This window comes from Monopterus albus, unplaced genomic scaffold (genome assembly GCF_001952655.1).
Source record: "Monopterus albus unplaced genomic scaffold, M_albus_1.0 scaffold22.1, whole genome shotgun sequence".
Lineage (NCBI taxonomy): Eukaryota > Metazoa > Chordata > Actinopteri > Synbranchiformes > Synbranchidae > Monopterus > Monopterus albus.
The window spans coordinates 1,821,633-1,843,088 of NW_018127902.1; the positions used below are offsets into that span (position 1 = coordinate 1,821,633).

General features: G+C 41.0%; 1 protein-coding gene across 24 annotated transcripts in view; it reads right to left on the reverse strand.

The window, feature by feature from the left end:
- The window catches only part of LOC109956842 (regulating synaptic membrane exocytosis protein 1-like), an 80,735-nt gene that overhangs the window by 48,705 nt on the left and 10,574 nt on the right, over positions 1-21,456 (reverse strand). For 22 of the 24 annotated variants that reach the window (XM_020594237.1, XM_020594235.1, XM_020594246.1 and 19 more), the window contains exons 2-4: positions 6,578-6,791; positions 2,619-2,630; positions 2,153-2,173 (exon numbers count right to left, since the gene is read on the reverse strand). In XM_020594237.1, coding sequence (XP_020449893.1) covers positions 2,153-2,173; positions 2,619-2,630; positions 6,578-6,791 — 247 coding nt within the window. The remainder of the gene's footprint in view (positions 1-2,152; positions 2,174-2,618; positions 2,631-6,577; positions 6,792-21,456) is intronic. The other 2 variants (XM_020594231.1, XM_020594234.1) reach the window with 2 other exon arrangements.

A 21,456-nucleotide genomic window follows, 5' to 3' on the forward strand; every position in this document is an offset into this window, starting at 1 on the left:
GCTGGAGGGACTATGTCTCTCGGCTGGCCTGGGAACGCCTCAGCATTCCCCCGGAGGAGCTGGAGGAAGTGTCTGGAGAGAGGGAAGTCTGGGCATTTTTGCTTAGACTGCTGCCCCCGCGACCCGGTCCCGGATAAGCACAGGAAAATGGATGGATGGATGGAAACTTGCTTGTATTTGACGATGGTTCAACACCATCAAATTTGCTGTTACTTTATGTGTAATGTTTTAAGAGCAAACATAACCCTTGTCAGGCCTAGGGTATGTAACATTACTGGCTTTACCTGTTTGTTAAGTCATGGCTTTCTGTCACTCAGACATACTGTGCAGTAAGTCACTCTTATGTTAATGCTCATGGCTTCATTCAGACACACCCAAAAGCATGATGGAGAGAGGCACGGTACACCCACGGAATTTGCCATATACACATCACTAGACAGTACATCAAGTGTATAATGTACTCTATGTTTTATTACAACATGGCAGACAAGCCTGAGTGCACCTGGATGTATACAAGCACACATATTACCTCTGTGAGAGTGTTTCTTATATAACTGTAAGAATGTTTTACAGGTATGCATACCAGCATCTCATATGCATCATGACACCTAGTGCATGTTTCAAAGGTGTAAAAGTACAGCTGCTTATTTATTTCCTAAAGCGTCCCTCATACCAGTCACTCTACATATGGAGTACTGGTCCTACTATAGCTCTATTCACAGGACTTCTGAAGCAATCCAACTCTTGACAGTCCTGCTGTGTGTGGTTACAGCTATGGGGGTTAACAATCAGTTCTACTGCTCATCATGTTTGGCCTAAGATTGATTCTTGAACTTAAATCTAATAGTGTGCTAAATGAGAGAACTTAAAGGTAATCTACCTTTAGCTGCTAGTAGTTCTAGTGAGACTTAAAACAAACACACCATAAACCGCTCCTTACCACTTTTTGGCCCCTTCCAGTCCTGTTTCCTGAAGCTACAACATGAAGTGTGGATGCCTGGTTGTGCTAAAATGTACAAAAGGCAGCCGAGTCCGGGCTCTATGGCAGCATTCACATAATGTCAAGTGATGAGGTTGACAGATTAGTGATCTATGATACTTAGATTATACAGCATGTATGGCTCATGTTTTTGTAGAGGATGTAAATACTTGTGTCTTGTTGCTGGGTGGCAGGTGGGGCAAATTTACAGGCAACTCAGGGTAGAAAATATGGAATAACCACTGAAAGGCTGTAGGTAGCTAAGGGTCAAAGAGGGGGAAAGTAGGGTTGAGAGACACTGCATCCTGTCCCATTTTGCTTGATTTACCAGACAATGTGTAAAACCTTAGTCAATGCACCTTTAACAATTGTTTGATTATACCTAAACAATAAACAAAATTCTGTATGAAGGAAATGAGTCAACCTTTTCTATCTTGGCCCATCCTCTGCCTTATCTATATGTAAAGTAACATTTTGAATCCTATTTCTGAAAATTAGGCAATGAGGAAATATTCTAAACTAAACCTCAGTGCCATTCCCTTCACTGTTTCTTTTTTTGTCAGGGCTCAGCAGTAACAACACTTTGGCAACATTTTGCAGTGACAAGGCATTAAGAGGAAGTGGTACGTAAATAAAGTGGCACATATACCTGGGCCCCACCCATCTCCCTATGGCAAGGCTGGTCTGGTCTCAAACACACAGGCAGGGAAAGCATGCACAGGCATGAGAGTGCATTCACTCTCCATTCGGATAAAAGGTCTGTAGGATAAAGTGCTTTTGTATATGCAAGCCAGCTGAAAGGCCAATCCATCATCCCAGATTTTGTCAGATCTTTATTAAATTATCTCTTGCCTCCCTCCCAGCACAGCCATGCCTACAGCCATAGGAAGAGGGGTCAGGATGGGTCAGACGAATCAGACGCTGTAGCAGACTGCCTATATTATGGCTCATGCTCGCGCTGCCTGCTAGTTAAATTTTCAGGGTCTGCATTCATTCTCAGAATTAGAGTACTAATGCAGGTTCACCAGCCTACTGCCCTGGGACTGATCTGTGAGGCAGAAACTGATCATGGGTCCGAATTCCTGTTCTGATACTGTGAATGAGCACAGACCCGCATGTGGAGGGGAGACAACAGTAGTGGCCCATGCATCAAAATCACCCAGTAAGCCTTACCCTGTCCTTCACTATGAGACACTTTGCAAGGGGAGAAGACAGACAACGGACACAGAGTTAGTCAGGGTTTACACTGGAGAACATGGGGACAAAAGAGTTCCAGGCGGCTCTGCCCCACACACCACGCAAAATCCTCTGAGAAAGTTCAGAAAAACTATATTATCAGGGATTCTCTCTGTTCAGTTAAGTCAGTAAGCCACAAGTGGATTTGTACACACACTGGCTCAGTTCCAATCCAGTAGACTGCTCCCTTGCATCTAATGCACCATTTTTCTTTCAGCTGAAAAAATCTGGTCAACACGGGAGAAACAAAACTTATTTTACATCTTCATTCCAGGCTAGAAGTCAACCTGTAAACAGACAAATGAGATCTCTGCTCCAGATTTGAACCCAGCCAGTGTTTTTACCTTTAGGGGGCGCAAACATCACATTGACAACACAAAGAGAACATAAAAAAGATGCTAACCACTTTGTCCTCCTTTTGTGGCATGCAGTCCAGGTAGCAGTGAGAATTAAGAAAAGTGAGGGAGGAGGTGGATCCAGAAAGAAAAGGGGAGAAAGAAATGAAATTGTAACATGTACGGTATAAAAATAAAGATGTAAAATGAGATTGTACAAATTTGGGGAAAAGAATGAGAAAACAAAGGAGAAGAGGGGGAAAGCAAATGCAAACACTTGTTAATTACATTCAGTTGAAACACACACTTAAGATTCAATGATGGAGTGTGAGGTGGTGAGGACAATAATATGTAATGTAATATCAGCGACCACAGACATGTTAGGCTGCAGCAACATGCATGATCCAGCTCGGCATGACCTTGGTGTGACATGTGACAACATCATAATGTGTCACAGCACAGAGAAACGTTTTTTTATAGAAATACACCGCAACACAAAACTTCACGTTAAAGCAGCTTTGTTCCTGTTTCATGCTGTTTGAAAACACCAAAGATGTCGGTGATGGGGAACAAAAGAATGGTTTGAATTATCATTAAAGTGCATAATATTTCATCATTTGTATTTTTATGGAGCCAGGGCAACAAATCTAAATTTTGGCATTAGAAGAAGAAGCTTTATTTTATTGTAACATGTACAATGAAGTTTTGTTTGGAGGTGAGGGGCTGCTGTGTCCATACGCACCGCCATCATGGGCACCTTGGGGGGGTTCAGTGTCTTGGCCAAGGACACTTTGACATGTGGACTTCAGTCAATGAGATTTGAACCTTCAACCTTCCGGTTGGGAGACAACTGCTCTACCCACTTACTCTGACAGTTTTTTCCCATGTCAGTGGTTTTTGCTTTCAGTTTTCTGTCATTGTTTTGTTGTGGAGGGGACAGCGTTGAGGGGAGGGGCTAACGAGAGCATGGTTTGCATCATATAGAGAGACCATGTAAAATGCAAGGAGAAACTGCGAACAGAGAGGAGCTGGGGAATGGTGTCCGGAGACATGAGGTCTTTTCCTCTGGTCCTTCATCTGAAGCATCCAATCTCGTGTTTCCTTGCTCATGGCTTCTCCAGGCAGCCTCCTCGATCCACAGGTCCATGAGAAAAGGACATCCCTCTTGTTGATCCTGCTCTGCTGCTGGGCGTGACTGCACACTGACAGCAGTAGCTCCCACAAACGCATCTTAAACTGCTAAACAGCAGTGTTGTGTCAGTGCCCGTTTCCTTTTTCAATTCAGGTTTTCTTTTCAATTGCAAATTTTATTTTTATTTTTATTTCCAAAATGTAAAGTCACTGTGCATTTTAACCATCAGGATACATTTAATTTATGTTTAATTTACTTTTAATGCAAACTACTTAGTGAATGCTAAATATAAGTTACTACAATGTAATTAGTAAATAAAGTAAATGTTATTGCCGATCCCTCTTTAACAATACTGTTTGTGTACAGTTTGCTTTGTGGCCTAACCAGTATTTGGAAGGCACATTGTATGAAGCTGCTGTGATGTCTTCTGCAGGACACAGGGCAGCACTGCCCAGCTCTGTCACTGGGAGTTGATAAATTATTACAGTAGTGTGCCTAGAAGCAAATAAGAATTTACTAAAATGCTTACCTAACAGTTTTACTTTTTACAGGTCTTCTATAATTCTATAAATATACCAATGTGTTCTCATTCCCACGGTGTTAAATACTGATGTTTTGTCAAGTACCTTTTGCATCTCATAATGACACTAAAGGGTCCCTTTGGCATCCGTATAAGAGACTCTGGGTTTTCATTACAGAACACCTTTAACCCAGTCACATTAGTACACATAAACTACATAGTTATGTTTAAGTACAAAAACCATGTGGTTATGTTTAGGAAAATACTGCAGCTTGGGTTAAAACACTTGCTGATTAAAAACCGCTTCATTACACACGGGGAGGCGAACTCCACTGTCCCGTGGGTAGGTTCGATGATTGGTTGACCCACCATCAACCCCAGCCACCTCCTGGCCCAGACTGCCTTCATATAGTACTACCTAAACCAAGTGGGTCTCCTATGAACACCAAAGGCGACCCTTGGTGGTCATATGAAATGCTAAAGCAGGGGGTTGGCCACCCCTACGTTAAAGGCACTTGACATTACGTTAGTATTTGATGCCGTGGGAATGAGGACAGGCTAAATATACACATGTAACATGTGATTTGATAAATGATATAAAAACTGTTTTCAAATTTCATTTACATTTTCATAGGAGTTCGTTATATTTTATGGGTTCAAAAAGGGATCTTTAAGAGAAGCACAAAATCTTATTGACCTTTCTAGACCTTACGCTTTTTTATAGTGTCAGAATCTCACTTAGCCCTCAAGGCGTCTAGCAATGCAGATGGTTCATAAAGATTCATAACTCCAGGTTTTTATGTATCTGAGCTTTCAGCCACTACTGCAAAACAGTGGATGCATGATGTCATTTTGTTAGTGTTGTCCAGTACAATTTGTGCAACAGTTTCAAAATGACATTTGATACTTTTTGTGTTAGTTTGTCACTGTTCAAAATGTAAAATTGCTCCATGTGTGTAGAAATTCAGATCTGTTTGGTTAAATAGAATTTTTATGTGAGGCAGTATTTAATGAATTCCCAATGTAGATCACAATGGGAAAATATAAAGCAAATCAACCAGGTACTGAATATGTTTTGTATTTAGTGCCTTCTAATCCTAATTAATTTAACAGGACACTAATGTATTCATTGATTAAACGATTCACTATGTCAATGTGACACTTGTGCAGACTCAGACAAAAACACACACTCTCACATAAACAATAATTAGTGTAAATGTGTCTTCTGCACTAAACTCTCCTTTCTTTTGATTGACTTAAATTAGTGTTGCTGCTGAGTATCATCCCAAGACATTAAATTCCACATTAAAACATTTATTACATTCATAATTAAAGATGATATATTAATTGATTATATTTTGAGCATAATTTCCCCTCAAATAAATTCTTTGCGTTATTTGTTTTATTTATAGTTGGCATATGCATCTTTCTGGTCTTATCTCACCATTTTCTTGTTACAACCTTCCTGCTGTGAAGTTAATTTTAGTGGCTTCACCAACAGGGATGCTATCTTTATCCCTTATTCTCACTGGCCTTTGAGTTCTGCATACATGTGGCCACAGTGTGAGTCCAGGTCCAGCTGGGTCGGGCAGATCCTGAACAGATTGGGGACCAGCAGGGTCGATAGTCAGGTGGAATATCCAAGAGGAGGTCCTCTCTCTTGGGTTGGAGGGGAGCACAGAGAGTGTTTGCATGGAAGAGGGCTGAGACTAAAAATAGCACAAACATGTTTGGTTTATGGATGGATGCCACACCGACCCAATCTAGTGGTGGGAGGTTGAATTCTTCATAATAGTTGGTGTTTTGGTGTTGGCCTTTGATTTATATTAGTGTTGCAAATAAACAAATGATGCTACAGTACAGGAGTTGTTTGAGAAGGGTTTTGGACATTCAGCTACTACTGGAAGCGATTCTAAGTGTTGCAAATAAAAGCTAAATGTAGCTAGGTCCTTCATTACATACTACACTTTTTACTTTATTATGATAAAATTATGATAAGGTTTTCATCTAAACTTTGTAACCTGTCTTTTCCTCACTGGTGGTGGTCTTTGTCTCAGCATGTTGCTTGAGAAGAGCATGTCACTGCCTGACATGCTTGCTTGATGGCTGCAGTGCAGTCACAGGAGACACAGGACAACACACATGCTGTTACTGGTGCACTTTCACATTCATGTGAGCTTAAGTGCTTAAATTTAGAACCATTACACAGCACTACATCTTTAGACTCTGTTCTTCCAATACACTTTGGTGTCACCAGAGTGTGGCCAGGAAACAAGCAAGCAGATGTTAACGAACACACACTGTGAATTAACAACAACGGGAATGAAGTGACTGTGAAAGAGAAAAGGAAAAAGGGTGGAGGTCAGGTTTCTCACATTGTTGGAGCGCAGAGAGACCCTCCCTCCACAGCGAGCACAGAATTTGGTCTGGCAGTAGGAGCAGAGGTGGCCGCAGCCATCAGCAAACTTGGTCTTGTGGCAGATACCACAGGTTGGTGCGTCGTCCTTTTGCTGGGTCTGCTGACGCCGTGTGTCCGCCCCGATGCGACGCACCTCCTGTTTGTAGCTCTCAAACTGCTTGTGCAGTGTTCTGAGAGGAGAAGAGAGAAAATGTGATGATAAGTTAGTGATAACATCATGCAGTCACAAAATTTTTGTTCTTTAACAAACTTTAACTCAGCTTCCTAAGTATTTGTGTGTTCCTTTAAAAAAGGAAGTGAAGGGATTTCTGAATAAGTGAATAATTTTTAAATAAATAAACAAACAGAAAGTAATGTAAGCACTTGTATGAGAACAGCATCTCAGTTAAAGCAAAATAACTGGCAATTAGAACGCCACTTGAAAGGTGCCTTTCAAAAACAAAGAAGTCATACATGCAATTAAATGAAAGTTCAGCTCAGTTTTGCTCTCTGTGGCTCACAACCTTTTCCTCTCTGCTTCCCGGGATGCCTATGATGAAAATAGCCCAAGTGTGAATTGCAAATCAGGCCATGTGAAAACACCCACAATGTTTTCTCAACAGAACTGTCAAAGGAAAGTAGGGGCCCCAGACAGGCACTTTAATTACTTCGCTGAGTGAGAGAGGTAGATGGGAAAGAGATGGCTTCATTCACAGCTTTGCAGCCAATCTGCGTATTTGTGGAAGCAGACAAACTCTAGTTAAGTCTCTAGGCAGCAAACTGAGTTTACAGTCATGTCTGCAAGTTTGCTGAAATTAAAAAAATAGACATTCATACTAAATCTGCTTACATAAAATCAGAGCTGAATAAGAGGAAGGCCTGCTCCAGTAATCTGCAGGACACTGATCACCTGCTGCTCTCTGATCAATAGTTCAATGTGAGCAAATCTGCAAAAAAATCCTTAAATGTAAGTGTAATACCGTAATTTCCGGACTATTGAGCGCACCTGAATATAAGTCGCACCAACTAAATTTAAAACGAAAAACATTTTCTACATAGCCGCAGGTGTTGCAGCGTGTTCTTTCATGAAGAATAATCGGAATCAAATATCAATTTTCAAACATTTATTATCATAACTAAACAGACCATCGAATAAAGCAATTTACAGAGCTCTGGGTTCCATCTCTATCTGAAGCCCTGACCTCAACAGCAAAACCGTTCAACCTGACTACAGGAGGAGAAGGAACGCTGTCCTCCTCCATTCAGTTGTTTTTATACAATTTCAAATGTGCCCTTGTAAACTGGTCCGGTCCTCTCGTGCTGTTCTATTGGTCCATGTATCCATCCGTCCCCCTTCTGCATCCTTCCTGCTCCAATGGGAAAAGCAGCTTCCTAAAGATGGAGGAAATCCTACTCTGTCTAAATACCTACACTCACCCCTTTCTTTGTTATACTATATGAGACATGGCTTCCCGTTTGGCTAATTAAACTGTCTTGCCTGTGTGTGTCTGTATATTGCCCTGTCTTTTGAAGTTGTCTTCCTCTTGTTGGCTTTTAGATCTAATCTCTTGTTTATTACCCCTAGTGTCCCAGTGACCCCAAATTCCCTGGCCTCTTCAGCCAGGTGGTGATCATAAAACAACTGTGGACCCTCTTTGCTAAAGCTGTAAATCTAATGTGATTCAGTGTTTTAGTGAATCAGTCTCCCTTGATGTTAAACAGTACCCCAGTTGGCTAACACAGTAAATACTGGCCAATACTTCAGTGGACACATAGAATGAGATACTCAACTAACTATGTTAACATAATTGTAACATACAAGTAAGCAAACTCATGCATGCTCTAAACTAAATCCTAATTATTCATTTTCTTAATATGATAGAATAATCATATGACACACAGTAAACAAACAAGTTAACTAATCAACAAACATAATGTTAATCTTCTACTAATTAAGTTTTTAATTCATAAAATATTAGAATCAACCTTAAAGTATGCCTTGTTAATAATTTTACCCAACAGTGTCCACATTGAAACATGAGATATTTCGACAGACAGATCGATCGCCTTTAACTTAACTGGAAAGCTGCATCATATGCATTTCATTGTGTGTTTTCCATGATGAGGGTGTGTGCATGAAGCGAAAAAAGTAGTGGCTTATAGTCCGGAAATTACGGTAGATCAGCTTAGTCTATCATTTGTAAACCCACATTCCTAGATCCCAAGATAAATTCTTTTTCAACCAATAGTCCAACAAGTACCAAAGATTTACACTGATCACCTGGATCTGCTGAAAGCAGACATGTCCTCCCATCTAGAGTGCCCAGCTCCTTGATAGAAAACAGGTAGAAAACAAAACACCTGATCTGATGTGAGCAGGTTGTTGTGGTAGAAATAAAACCGACAATATTCCTCCACCATGACCCATCCAAAGCTCAGGATGCTTTGCCTTAGCAGAATTCTTCTGAGTTGGAAAAAAGCTCAGTCTTTGTCCGTTTTTACTGAAAAAACAAGCTGTCCAACAAGAACTTATGTAATTTCCACAACTCATGCAATCTCCCTGAAAAAACTTTTTTTTTAAAGACAGCAAGTAGAAACTTTCCAAGCCTAAGAAATGAGCTGACAAGAGATTATAGTAGAGTCCTCTTCACTACTGTCTTTCTAGCTGTCTGTGGCTCCAGCAGCCGGCACAGTTGGAACAGTGAGGTGACTGGACAATTTCTGGGCCAATTGGCTGACACAGGGAATGGTTGGAACAGAGGACAGTTCATTTGTGATGTAAAATGTTCAGTGAAATTTGAAAAAAATAAAAGGAATCGTGATTAATGTTTCATGTAAAAATACACAGTGAAGTCAAGGTTACACAATAGATCAGGCTCTGTCTATAACACACAGCTTTTAAATTTTACATGATATCAAGTCTTCCATACATTTCTCTCAAATGTTTGGTTCAGATACTTTTGTAAGGAATGCATGAATTTTGAGCAGGTACAACATAATAGATCCAGTGAAATTCTGCAACTGTGTCATCCAGAAAGACACAGGTACAGATTTCAAGGGGAAGTGTCTGCACAGAGATGCATGAATGTGGTACACATGTACATTTTCACTCAGAGGTCTCAAGTAGGCTTTAATTTAGTCTAAATGATGATAAATGGACATTGCAGTTGACACAAACCTCAGCTAAACTGATCCATACACATTTCAAATGAAAAAACAACATGGCACCGCCATGGCAATGACGTCATAGATGTGACCTCTGACCCCGCAATGCTATCTATCCTGCCAGTGGGAGTCCAGGGATGAGCCAAGCACAGGCACCATGGGAACAGCTGTCAGAAGCAGAGGGTGCACGGCTGGTTGTCATGGTAACATGGTGGCATCAAGCACCGGGTGTCAGCGGGTGTCAGTGCACCAGCTGTTCCTGTTCTTAGAGCGTCATCAGTTTTTTTTCTACCACTTCCACACAGTCAGCAGACAAGCACTCTGAGAGCTGGACAAGGTGACGCTTTTAATACAGAAATACCTCAGAAAGGAGCTCTGCAGCAGCAAGGACAGCCTCAACTTGAGTGAAAATATAATATCAGGTTTGGAAAATTTTCCATTGGGAGGAAAAGGGAAGAAAAACAGAAGTGTCCTAAATATTAGCGAGTCATTGCCAGTAATGTCTGTACCCCACAACCATAAAACTGATATTTCTTGTCATATGGTGTACCTTTATTTAAACCTACATGTAGAATTCCCCCCCATATCCAAAAAGCATTATGTCTGTCTGCCACTCTACGGCTTTAAATCTACATTCATGGATTTCTTTATCTACCCGTGAGATCAACACAACAAGCTGAAAACACAGCACTGCATATTATCACCTCATCAGCAGACACAGAGGAGGATTAGCATTCATTTCAGTCATGTTTCTTCTTTTTGTGCTCTGTTTTGGTCTCCACCAACTCCTGGGGGAGGTATCTGGCTCTTTAACTGCTAAATGCTCCACTGCGCTCACAAGCTAGTTGCTGTCTTTGTTTTTCTATCATTTAGCACTGAGCATGTAGAACAGATGGGTATCAGAGCTGAAAACAGATGCCTGCTGCCGCTGGAAGCTATGCTGGTGAGAGTGGTGAACCAGAGCAGTAGAGGTGCTGAAGGATGCTAAAACACTCCACAGAGCTTGCAAGGAACTATAGAACCACATGACAGTTCTCTGACCTTAAGTAATGACTATGATCAGCCCCATGCAAATTACTCATAATCCCTTTTCTTATTACTAATTTAACAACAAATTTTAGTGCACCCTCAACTCATAATATCATTTTACCTGCACTTTGTAGTTTAGAAGCAAAGAGAAAATGCTAAAACAGTATTTTTCCTCCATTTTATAACTAACTGAGTTTAACTGATCATCATCACGGATGGCAATGACACAAAATGTGTGATGGTAACATGCTCTCACAGAGAGTGCAAAGAGAATGTGTCAGATACACACAGTAAATGGTGGGTTCCATAAATACATACGATATTCAGTGACTGTGACATTTTTTCTCACCTGGAAAGCTGTCTGCATAGAACTAGGCACATGTATTCACCCAACAAGTGCACTCTTGCAAACTTTAAAATTTACATCCTATTAAAAGACAATGTGACAGTCCAGACTAATGCCCTCATGAGTCAGCACACAGTTTCCACACTGATCCTCAAATGTGTATCATGAACCTTCATATTAATCTTAACCTTGACTCAGCAGGGGATACATGAGTGACCCCAACCATACGGATAAAAACATAACCACTCAGTGAAGAGGGATGGACCTGCTGTTAGGTGAGGACATGCTCTTTGTGTTTATCGATTACATGTCTGAGCCTGCTGCCTACTCAGGGGTCAACCACTATGTCTGGGATCACATGTGGCGATTGATTAAAAAGAACAGATAATGTCCTCAGTACACTATGTCAGCTATGCAGGCTCCACTACAATTACACACACGTGTAATCACAGACACACAGGGTGAAGAAATGAGTATGAAGACATTGCATTAGTTGTGTTGCCATAAAGTATTCTACCACAAACCACAGAGCTGAATTCATATCTATTACACAGCAACAAGGTCACACAAACTGATCCTACGTTTTATACAGGAAGTATTGTACTTGTATTTGTTTATAAGTCAGTCAAAAGTTTAATTTTGGATACACACAGTAGATGCATTTTATGTAACATGCAGTGTAACATCTAGAATAAAAAAATTAAAAATACCATACAATACAATTAAATACTTTTTTCAGATTTTTGACTGCAGCATGTCAAAGCTGGAAACCACAGGTGTAATAACACAACCAACATAGAGCTAAAAGGGAGTCAGTACTGGACTTAATATTAACAGGGCTGACAGAAACACAGCCCAAATAAATGCAAATCTTTATCCATGTCTGCTGGATGTAGCATATGAAATTGGGCCAAGTGAGCCATAATTAATCATGTAACTTTAAAAAGCTGTGCTTCACCTGGTATGACAAGTCAAAATGGCAACCATAAAAAGTGCTATTATTCAATAAAGATTGCATCGCTTTTCTTAATTACTTAGCAGTAGTAATAACTAGTTACATTACACTACCTTCCCAGTCAAAGATCATTTTCAGCGACTCCAAAATCTCTTCCACACCCCCACATAGTCTGTATTTAACACATAAAACAGAAAATACGATGCTGTGATTTCTTTAACCAGCCTGCACTACCAACCTCTGATGGGCTATCAGTTGCTAGCTAAACAGCTAAGATAATAAAACATGCAAATAAGACATTTTTAGTGTTACCAGAAAGCTTAACTGCCCTCTTTCAGAAATTTGCCATATCATACTGCCTCCAACTCCAGCATCAAGTTCACATGTCCCAACCAGGAGTAAACACACAAAACAAGATGTCTGTCCTTAGCAATCTGGTAGGATACCAACAAGCTTAACATCTACAGGGTAACAAAATAATACTGTTATACTGTAAAATAATAACTACATTTATATTTGGAATTTGTTGCAGTACACTACTCATTATTGAAAAAAAGAAACCTAACATGTTAGAATGTTAGCATGTGGCCCTGGCAGACTGTGACCAGGAGGGTCCAAGTTGCTTGTGGCTGGCCAGTGACATGGTCAGCCAGCCAAAGAGTCTGGTTTGGCCAGATGAGGGTTATGCCAGCTTTGGGCTTGTCTAAATAAAAAAATAAAGACACATGTACAGTACACACACACACATGAAAAAAACACTGACACAAATAGAAAACCCACATCATGTATACACATGTACAGGTTTTCCATTGCCTGGGGCCTCACATATTTTACTTAACATGTCTAAGGACTCCCTCCCAAGTCTCCTTCTCCCGTTCTGTCTCTTGTTCACCTCTTTGTCCTCTGTCTCCACTCTTCACCAGTCATTGGTGTGGAGTTGTTAATTAGCACTGCTATGAATACACTGCCCAAGGATGGGGAGGAGAGAGGTGAAAGTGCTCTCACTCTCTCTCTCTTTCTCTCTGTGTATGTGTGTGTGTGTGTGTAGTCTGTATGCTTCAGCTCTTGACAAAGGGTAGGTTATTCTCTTGCCCCTTAGTTACTGTTACTCAAGCAATGGCAAATTTACCACAAGAAGACAGAAACAAACAATTAGTTTCGTTTCTAGCTGACAACTGTGGATTTTGTTGCCTGAAAGATACTAACTGTCGCTAACAGCTGGTGGGAAAGTTTGCATCAAGCTAGCTTGGCTACATTATGTCCCTGAAAAGTCAGCAGTCAGTTTAGATGTTTGAAGACATACTGCCACATAATACACAGCACCGATGTTACAATTTTGCAATTTAGGATTTGTGGATGAGAGTTAACCAGCGACTTTGGCAAACAGGTCTGCAGTAGACTGTAGACTGAACCAGGCATTAATTATGGTTTGACAAAGTTAAGACTGGACAATTGCTCTTCAGGATCATGGCTTAGCAAACAGTCATCTGACCTGAATAGTAGCGACACCATCTGGCGTCTTTCTAGTTGCACTTTTAATTGAAAGAACAAAACAAGCATGGTGGATCAGCAGTCCCAGCACTCCATGACAACACATTTAAGGGTGTTGGAGGAAAAACATTTCTACATCTGATGGAGCTGGAGAACAGGAAAGACGACAGACACATTGACACACGCTGTGAGCAGGAAAGGAATGGAGGAGTAAGGGCTGGAGAATCAGAAGTGGCCAACAGGGTAAAAAAAGAAATGGGAAGAATGGGTAAGGAGTGTTTATACACAATCCCAAAAGTAATTTCTTCTCAAAAACAGATGGATAAAGGAGGAGGGGGTGGTGTAAGGAGAACAAGTGAAAAAGCAAAGGATGGGCAAACAGAGCCAAGGCAAAAACAAGCGTGGGCCAGAGACCAGCAGAGCAGAGAATGTGATGCTTTTGGAGCCACTCTATAAATACTGTACCACTTGACAAGAGCAGTAGATGATGGAAAGAGGATGGAGACAAGATGATGGAAAGAGGAAGGGCACAAAGAGAAAGAAAAAGAATAGGTAGATATCAAGAGCACTGGTAATCTGATTATAAAAACAAGACCCTTTGCATTTAATTGGAATGAAAAATAATATAATGTGTAAAAAAAAATCCCAGAAACGAAAGCGATGAAAAGAAATAAGGAAAGAAAATAGAAGGGCAACAGACGAAGGCTTAGTGTAGCTAAATGCAAACATTTTCTTTGTTTTCTTGTTTGCCTTCGTTTATGCTTTCCATGACAACTTTTGAATATTTGGCTTCCTCCACTGTCAAAAGGCTATAAAATTGTATTAACATCATGAAGTAGCACCCAGGTGGCTGGTGTGTATTTTTCTGAGGCAGCAGTTTCTCAAACAATCTGGTCAATCCTTCCTGGCTTGATGGGGTTTGATTCTCAGCTGTTATCCTTTCCAGGAACCAAAGTTACAGCCCTATCTCCTCATACCACTGTAGTCACATAGACCTGCTGGTTTAGCGCACAGCTTGGGGGCAGCGCTCAGTGAGATCAAACTGCTTTGTTCACATTCGGTTATTTTTTTTAAAACTAATTGGCTGAAAAAGATGAAGAAGCTAGGCTGTTTGGTGCAGTTTGCAGTGACAAACAGGTTTTATTGTTCATGTGATGGCTGTCAAAACATTTACACACAAGATGCCATTTTCTAAAACTACCTCAGAACACCAAATGAAAAATTCTCGATGTTGAATGATTTCAGTATGACATACTTGATATCTCTATAGTGGCCTATTAACAAGAATTTAAAATAAAGCAATGTCACTTTCAGATTTGGTTACACAACATGCATGGAGTCACTGAGCGGTCTACAGAGTCAAAGGTTAAGTGAACAGACTTAAGTTTGTCTTGATCAACAAATGCGGTGCCACTGTTACTGCTCCATCACTTCAAAGACTGACCCTGTTAACTACATGGCTTCAGCCCATCTTCAGCTTACAACAGCCCCTCCCATAGCTTAGATGTTGATAACTTTTCTTATTGATGTTTTATCCGTATTTATGGAACAGAGTGCTTTCTTGGCATGGACTCTTCAGTGTGTACTGTATGTGTGTGTATCTGTGTGTGTCTATAAATCTATCTCTCTTCTCCTCTTGCATTTCTTCTTTCTTTTCCATTTATAACCCTCTGACTCTTTCTCCATTTGCTTTATTTCTTTTCCCCTCATACTTCATGCTCTCACATCTCCAGTACTGTATATTGGATTCTACTCTTTCAAAGCCTAGTAATTGATAAAATATGATCTCCTCCACATCACTGTATACACAGTTGACTTTGTATTGTCTGCCTGTCTGTTTCTTACACACACACACACACAAATCCTCTGACCTCACACGGTCTGCTGGGTGATATATAAGCCATGACTGTAGTTGGTTGTGTAGGTGTGGAGTAATTTTTTGTGACCTCTAATCCCCTCAGTCTATCCAAGCAGTTTCAGCTAGCAGCACACTCCTCTGGTGCCTTCATTCTTTCTCATCTTCTTCTATTCCTCCTGCTCCCCACTAGGTTTTTCCCCTCACCAACCTCCATGTATAGTGACCTACAAATGGATGTGTTCAAATAGTATGTGCAGCGTTACTGTTTAGCAGTAGTTTTGTTCCTGCAGGACAGATCTAAATATATGGTGTCAGTCCAGACCTCACCATGCTCAGAAAACATTTACTTTTTTACTTTTTACCAGTCTGGTCATATACAGTACACATATGCTCTTTGCTACTGTGTGATGTAACTTCACTCTAAAGGGTATCATTATGATGATTTCACCATTTTTCACAGTTATTTAGAACTTAACATCTGTAATATAGTCAGTTAGGTGAACAAATTGTAGATGCTTTAAAGTTTTTCACAATAAAGTATAGAGTTCATTCATCTTCTACTGCTTAATCCCTGAATGGGGTCATGGAGCCAATCCCGGCCAGTAGTTGGGCGAAAGCAGGGTACACCCTGGACAGGTCGCCAATCCATCGCAGGGCTAACACATAGACAAACAACCACACACGCACTCCTATGGGCAATTTAGAGACACCAATCAACCTAAGCTGCATGTCTTTGGACTGCGGGAGGAAGCCGGAGTACCCACGCAAGCACGGGGAGAACATGCAAACTCCACACAGAAAGGTCCCGGGTGGGGCCCAAACCCGGAGCCTTCTTGCTGTGAGGCAACGGTGCTAACCACTGCACCACCATGCTGCCCAAGTATAGAGTTGTCTAAAAATAAGTTCCTGTGTATAGAGATGATAATGCATGGTGAGGTGTTCCACCATAAGAAAATATAGGGCAGGATAGAAGTACAGAATACTACTCCACATTACTCATTATAGTCTATTATTTTTTATATCAAGATCCTTGCTTCATGATGTTCATAGCGCTGCCTAAAGTATAAGCAGAGATGAAAAAGAGAGGCATGTGTGAACCATCAGCTATTATTGTTCTTTTGTCTGTAGTCAATTTAACCCATGGTTATGTTGACTAATGAGTTTACTTGTAACATAAGGAGAAGTGACAATTTGAAGGAAAACCCAACTCAAAAACCCAAACCAGCTGAATGCCTTTGGAGAACCTTGTAAACTCAGCAAAGAAAAAATCTTTTGGGAAATTCAATTCAATTTTATTTGTATAGTGCCAAATCACAACAAAAGTTGTCTCAAGACACTTTACAAAGTAAGGTCTAGACCTTACTATTATTATCATTATTATAAAAGAAAAACCCAATAAATCCCTGTTGAACAAGCTCTTGGCAACAGTGGAGAGGAAAAACTTCAGGAAGAAACCTCTGACAGACCCCGGCTCTTGGTGGGCGGCCTTCTGCCTCAACCGGTTGGGATGAGTGGGCAGAGGAGAAAGCAAAGAAAAGAAAAGCAACAAGACACAACAAACAATCAAACACTGGGCAGGTTGATGTGGCCAGAAATAATGTTCACAGTAGAGGTTTATAAACTAGGAGAACCAAGGAGAAAAAGTAGTGCAGCTGTTCTGGAGATGTGTGAAGGAAGAGCACTATAGTTCACATTTTTTGAAACTCTGTCTTAATACATTACTCACATGCCCATTTATACATAAAAACATTTTTGGACATTGTAATTGCTCCTTATCATACTGGGCCTTTATTAAGTGATTTCAATGTAAGTGACTGATGGTGACTGAGAACATCCACATTTTTTTTCTGTTTAAAAATACATTCCAAAGTTTAGCAAAAGCTAAGAGATTTTGGTGAAGAGTGGTGAATTTTGGGTAAATGCACCATTTTGGGGGGATCACACTCATTATCCATCATAGAGATATACACTACATACATCTATTAGTTCATTTTAAAAAATAAATAAATACTATCCCATAGAGCTATATATACTAACAGGTGCTTCAGCTACATCCAAACATCCACTTTAGTGTTCAGTTTGAGCACAGACAAGACAGAAACTAATTTGTCTGCAGTTTGCATTATCTGCTGACATCGACTAGCTAGCGTTAGCTCCAGAACTGAGAGCTGAGATCAGGGTGCAGAGTCATTTTTCAGTCTGTCACTCTCGTCGATGGGATCTCTAGGTCTTGCTACGAGTTAGCTACAGTCAGCTAAGGTTATCCATTCCGAATTGCCACAGTCAGTGGAGTGAAATCTATAAGGTTTAAGCTATTTTTTAGCCAAACAAAACAATAATGTGTGCAGGTAAATACAGTGCATATCTCCCAAAATGGAGCCCCTGTCCCAGTAATCAACATGTACCTTCACATTTTATATAGCAAACTTGAGGAGTCTGACTTCCGAAGTTAGTATGTTGAGATGCTGTAAGACACTTCGTTTAGATTTTTTTTTCAACTTACACAAAATCATACATTAGAAACACTTATACATGTGTGTCACAGTCCCTGTCTTACACACAGTCACACAAACACAAATCAAGTCTTCATGACATAGCATAGCTGTGTTATTTTTAAAAAGCTGACAGAGACACTTGCTGAACAGTGGATTGTGTTACCAGAGGATACAAACTAGAGTCTCATGAAATGTTGTATGTGGCTGATCATGATATAATCCCATCACTTCCTCTGACCACAAACACAGGCACAGATGGGAGGAGAGAGGGAGAGAGATGTAGAGAGCCTGGTCAGCCCAAGAATGCATTCTCATTCAACTTTAATGCTGGGAAGGCCTGGGAGCACTAAAGAGACTACTCACTGAGGCCTACTCATGTCTCACACTATCAACACACTTTAGGCCTTTTCAGACATGGGATGCATAGCATTGCTGGATTCATCAACCTGACAAAGTGACAGCTCTCTGTCATTCAGACATAGGTCAGTTTTACATTAATGTTACTAACAGTTTCATTCACACATACCCATGACGGAGACAAAGAGAGACACAGTATGCATGCAGCAGTATGTATACACTAAAGAAGTGACAAGGTGCTCATTCAGACATGATGCTAACACATTCAGATGCCAAATTAAAGGAAAGGAGTGCGTGTCTGATACAAGTCCAACCCCGCTGCACACCGTAAGCCACCATCTCCTCCCATCTTCTGAGTGCAAAAGGCCATACAGCACTTGGTTCCCTGTCACAGTTTGTCCTCTCTGACACTGTAGCCAATGATTAACTAGCTCTGAACTGAGCACAGCTGTATCAACACACAAACACAAGGCTGTTTCCCGAATTGCACAAGATAGTAAACAGTGGTTTAAGGAGATGTTCCTTTGTACCATTTTAGACTAGAACAGAACCAAGAAGTTTTTAAAAAAGGTTGAAGGTTAGAGAAGTGAAATTGTGACCATGGTAGGATGGGTAACAAACCTGTGCCTGTGCTGACTTCATCAACATCACTGTAGTGCCCTTGAGCAAGGGCCTTAACCACAGCTGCTGGTAACATACACTACATGGCTGAACGCATGTGGAGGCCCAGACATTTCAACCATGTGTGATTGTCAGTGAGCTAGTCCATCACACATAGCAGTAGCTACAGTGCAATCATCCACTGGTCCAGTGAGCATAAGCTTTCTGGTGTGCTTCTTAGTTATTTCGGATAGAGTCCAAAGGAGGGAGGTGTTGCCATATTTAAATTGAATGTACTGCCTCCATCTGTCAGTGGGATAGGCTGGGAGAGTAGCAAAAAGGTTTTGAAATTAGATGTTAATGTTGCTGCTGATATGATGTGTGTATTTAGCAGCCTTCACTCTTCTGGTGTCAGGCTAGGATTTTCACCCAGTCCACCACAGACCAAACTGGGAATATCAGTTCTTCACAGACCTGGCTTTAAAAGGTTACTGTGTACAAATGATGTGGAACCACCAATCCAAACTGTTCAGTACCACAGGAATCATAATCACTCTCCAGAAATCTGAAGCATACAGTCTGTACCTGCTGTAGTGCCAACATTCACTGCCAATGCAGGAAAAACGAACGTCCTGCATGTAATAAACACAACACAGCTTTTAGAGACGCAAACGGGGCAGGTGAGGAGGACTCCATGCTAGGCTAAAAGCTTGTGCTCCCCAACCGCCATTACCCAGTTGTCTGTGTTGAGATTCTCTGTATCTCAGTGTGATCTTGGATGATTCTTTGCTACAGAAATGTCTCTTGATGAAACGCAGTGACTGAAGAGGAAAGACACAATTTGTATGTAATATTTTAGTTGAGAATAAAAAATGTGCAACTATCTCTGCAGCATAAACATGAAAACATCCTATTTTCTTATCTTCTGCTTAAGACTTTTAATTATTAATTCAATACTCAGAGAGTTAATTTTTCATATTGAGAATTGCATTAGGATGTTGTTATAGCCAGACAACAAAAAACATTAAGTTGTGACAGCTACAGTAATTTATCAAGAATCCCTGTTACACTGAATGGGAATGTTTCACTTTGCCCTAGTTGCTTGATTTCTCATTGTCTTGACTGTTGTGGAAACAGGCACACCTTTTGCACAGGCTCTCCTGAAAAACTAGTTTGTCAACCATGATGACAGGAGAGCAGTTTCTTACGGTTACACCCACCTCAGTGTTGACTTAAACAGGAAACTGGCACTCCACACTATCTGGCTGCAAGGTGAGAGGACAGTGCTGATAACACCACTGTCATGACATTATGACACACAACCTGACATGAAATGTCTCTCTGGGAAAAAAAATTCTAATGAAAAAGGACATTTTGGAATCATGCATATAATTAAATAAAGTATAGGATTAAACAAATACAAATAATTATAATTTCTAGGTTGTCGGTTCATGTGTATGTGTTACACAATTTATTCATATGATTTAGTTCCATTTTATTTATTTAATATTGAACATTTGGGGTTCCAGGAATTTTTTTTTTAGCAGATAGCACATACATTTCCCCAAAGTACTGATATCCACCTGCAAATGCTTCATTGAGTTTAGCACTTAACATGGAAGAATACAACAAGCACGTTGACACAGGGCTGAAGGTTGAAGAGTCGGAAGCTACAACAACTCCAATTGCACAAATTTAAAAAATGTGACCCTAAACCTGAAATGAGCTTTATGGACTTCCTATCCTACATGTGGTTACCTGATCAGAGGCCAATCATATTTCCTGGATTAACAGAGCAGTTTACTGGATCAGGGCCTGCAGCACATGCTTCTACACAGATACACGCATATCCTTTACAAACACTTCCTCTGTGTGTGGAATTTGGTTTCATAAGTTCACACTTGTGCCCTGGCTGTCAAGAAACAGCTGACCAGACAACAACATCTCTGGGAGGGCTCTCAGGGCATGTGCCAGCGAGCTGGCTGATGTTCTCACCACCATCTTCAATCTCTCCCTCAGCCAGAGCATCGTTCTCACCTGCTTTAAGACCACAACCATCGTCCCCCTCCCCAAGAAGAGCCCGGTCACCTGCCTGAATGACTACAGGCCAGTGGCACTCACCCCAATCATTATGAAGTGTTTTGAGAGAGTGGTGCTGGCCCAAATTCAGAGCAGTATACCAGACCCCCTGCAGTATGCCCACCGGCCCAACAGGGCCACCGCAGATGCCATTGAAGGCTGCGTCGCCTTCAACACAGTTGTCCCCCACAAACTCACCCACAAACTTTCCACACTGGGTCTGCACCCCACCCTCTCTGACTGGCTCCTGGACTTTCTGACTGGCAGGCCCCAGACTGTGAGGATTGGCAAAAGGACTTCAGCCAGCATTGTTACAAACCCTGGTACCCCACAGGGATGTGTCCTCAGTCCCATCCTCTACACCCTGCTCACCCACGACTGTGTCACCTCCTACAAAGACAACATCATCCTAAAGTTCGCGGATGACACCGCAGTGATAGGTCGCATCACTGGCGGGGACAAAGCAGCCTACAGGAGGGGG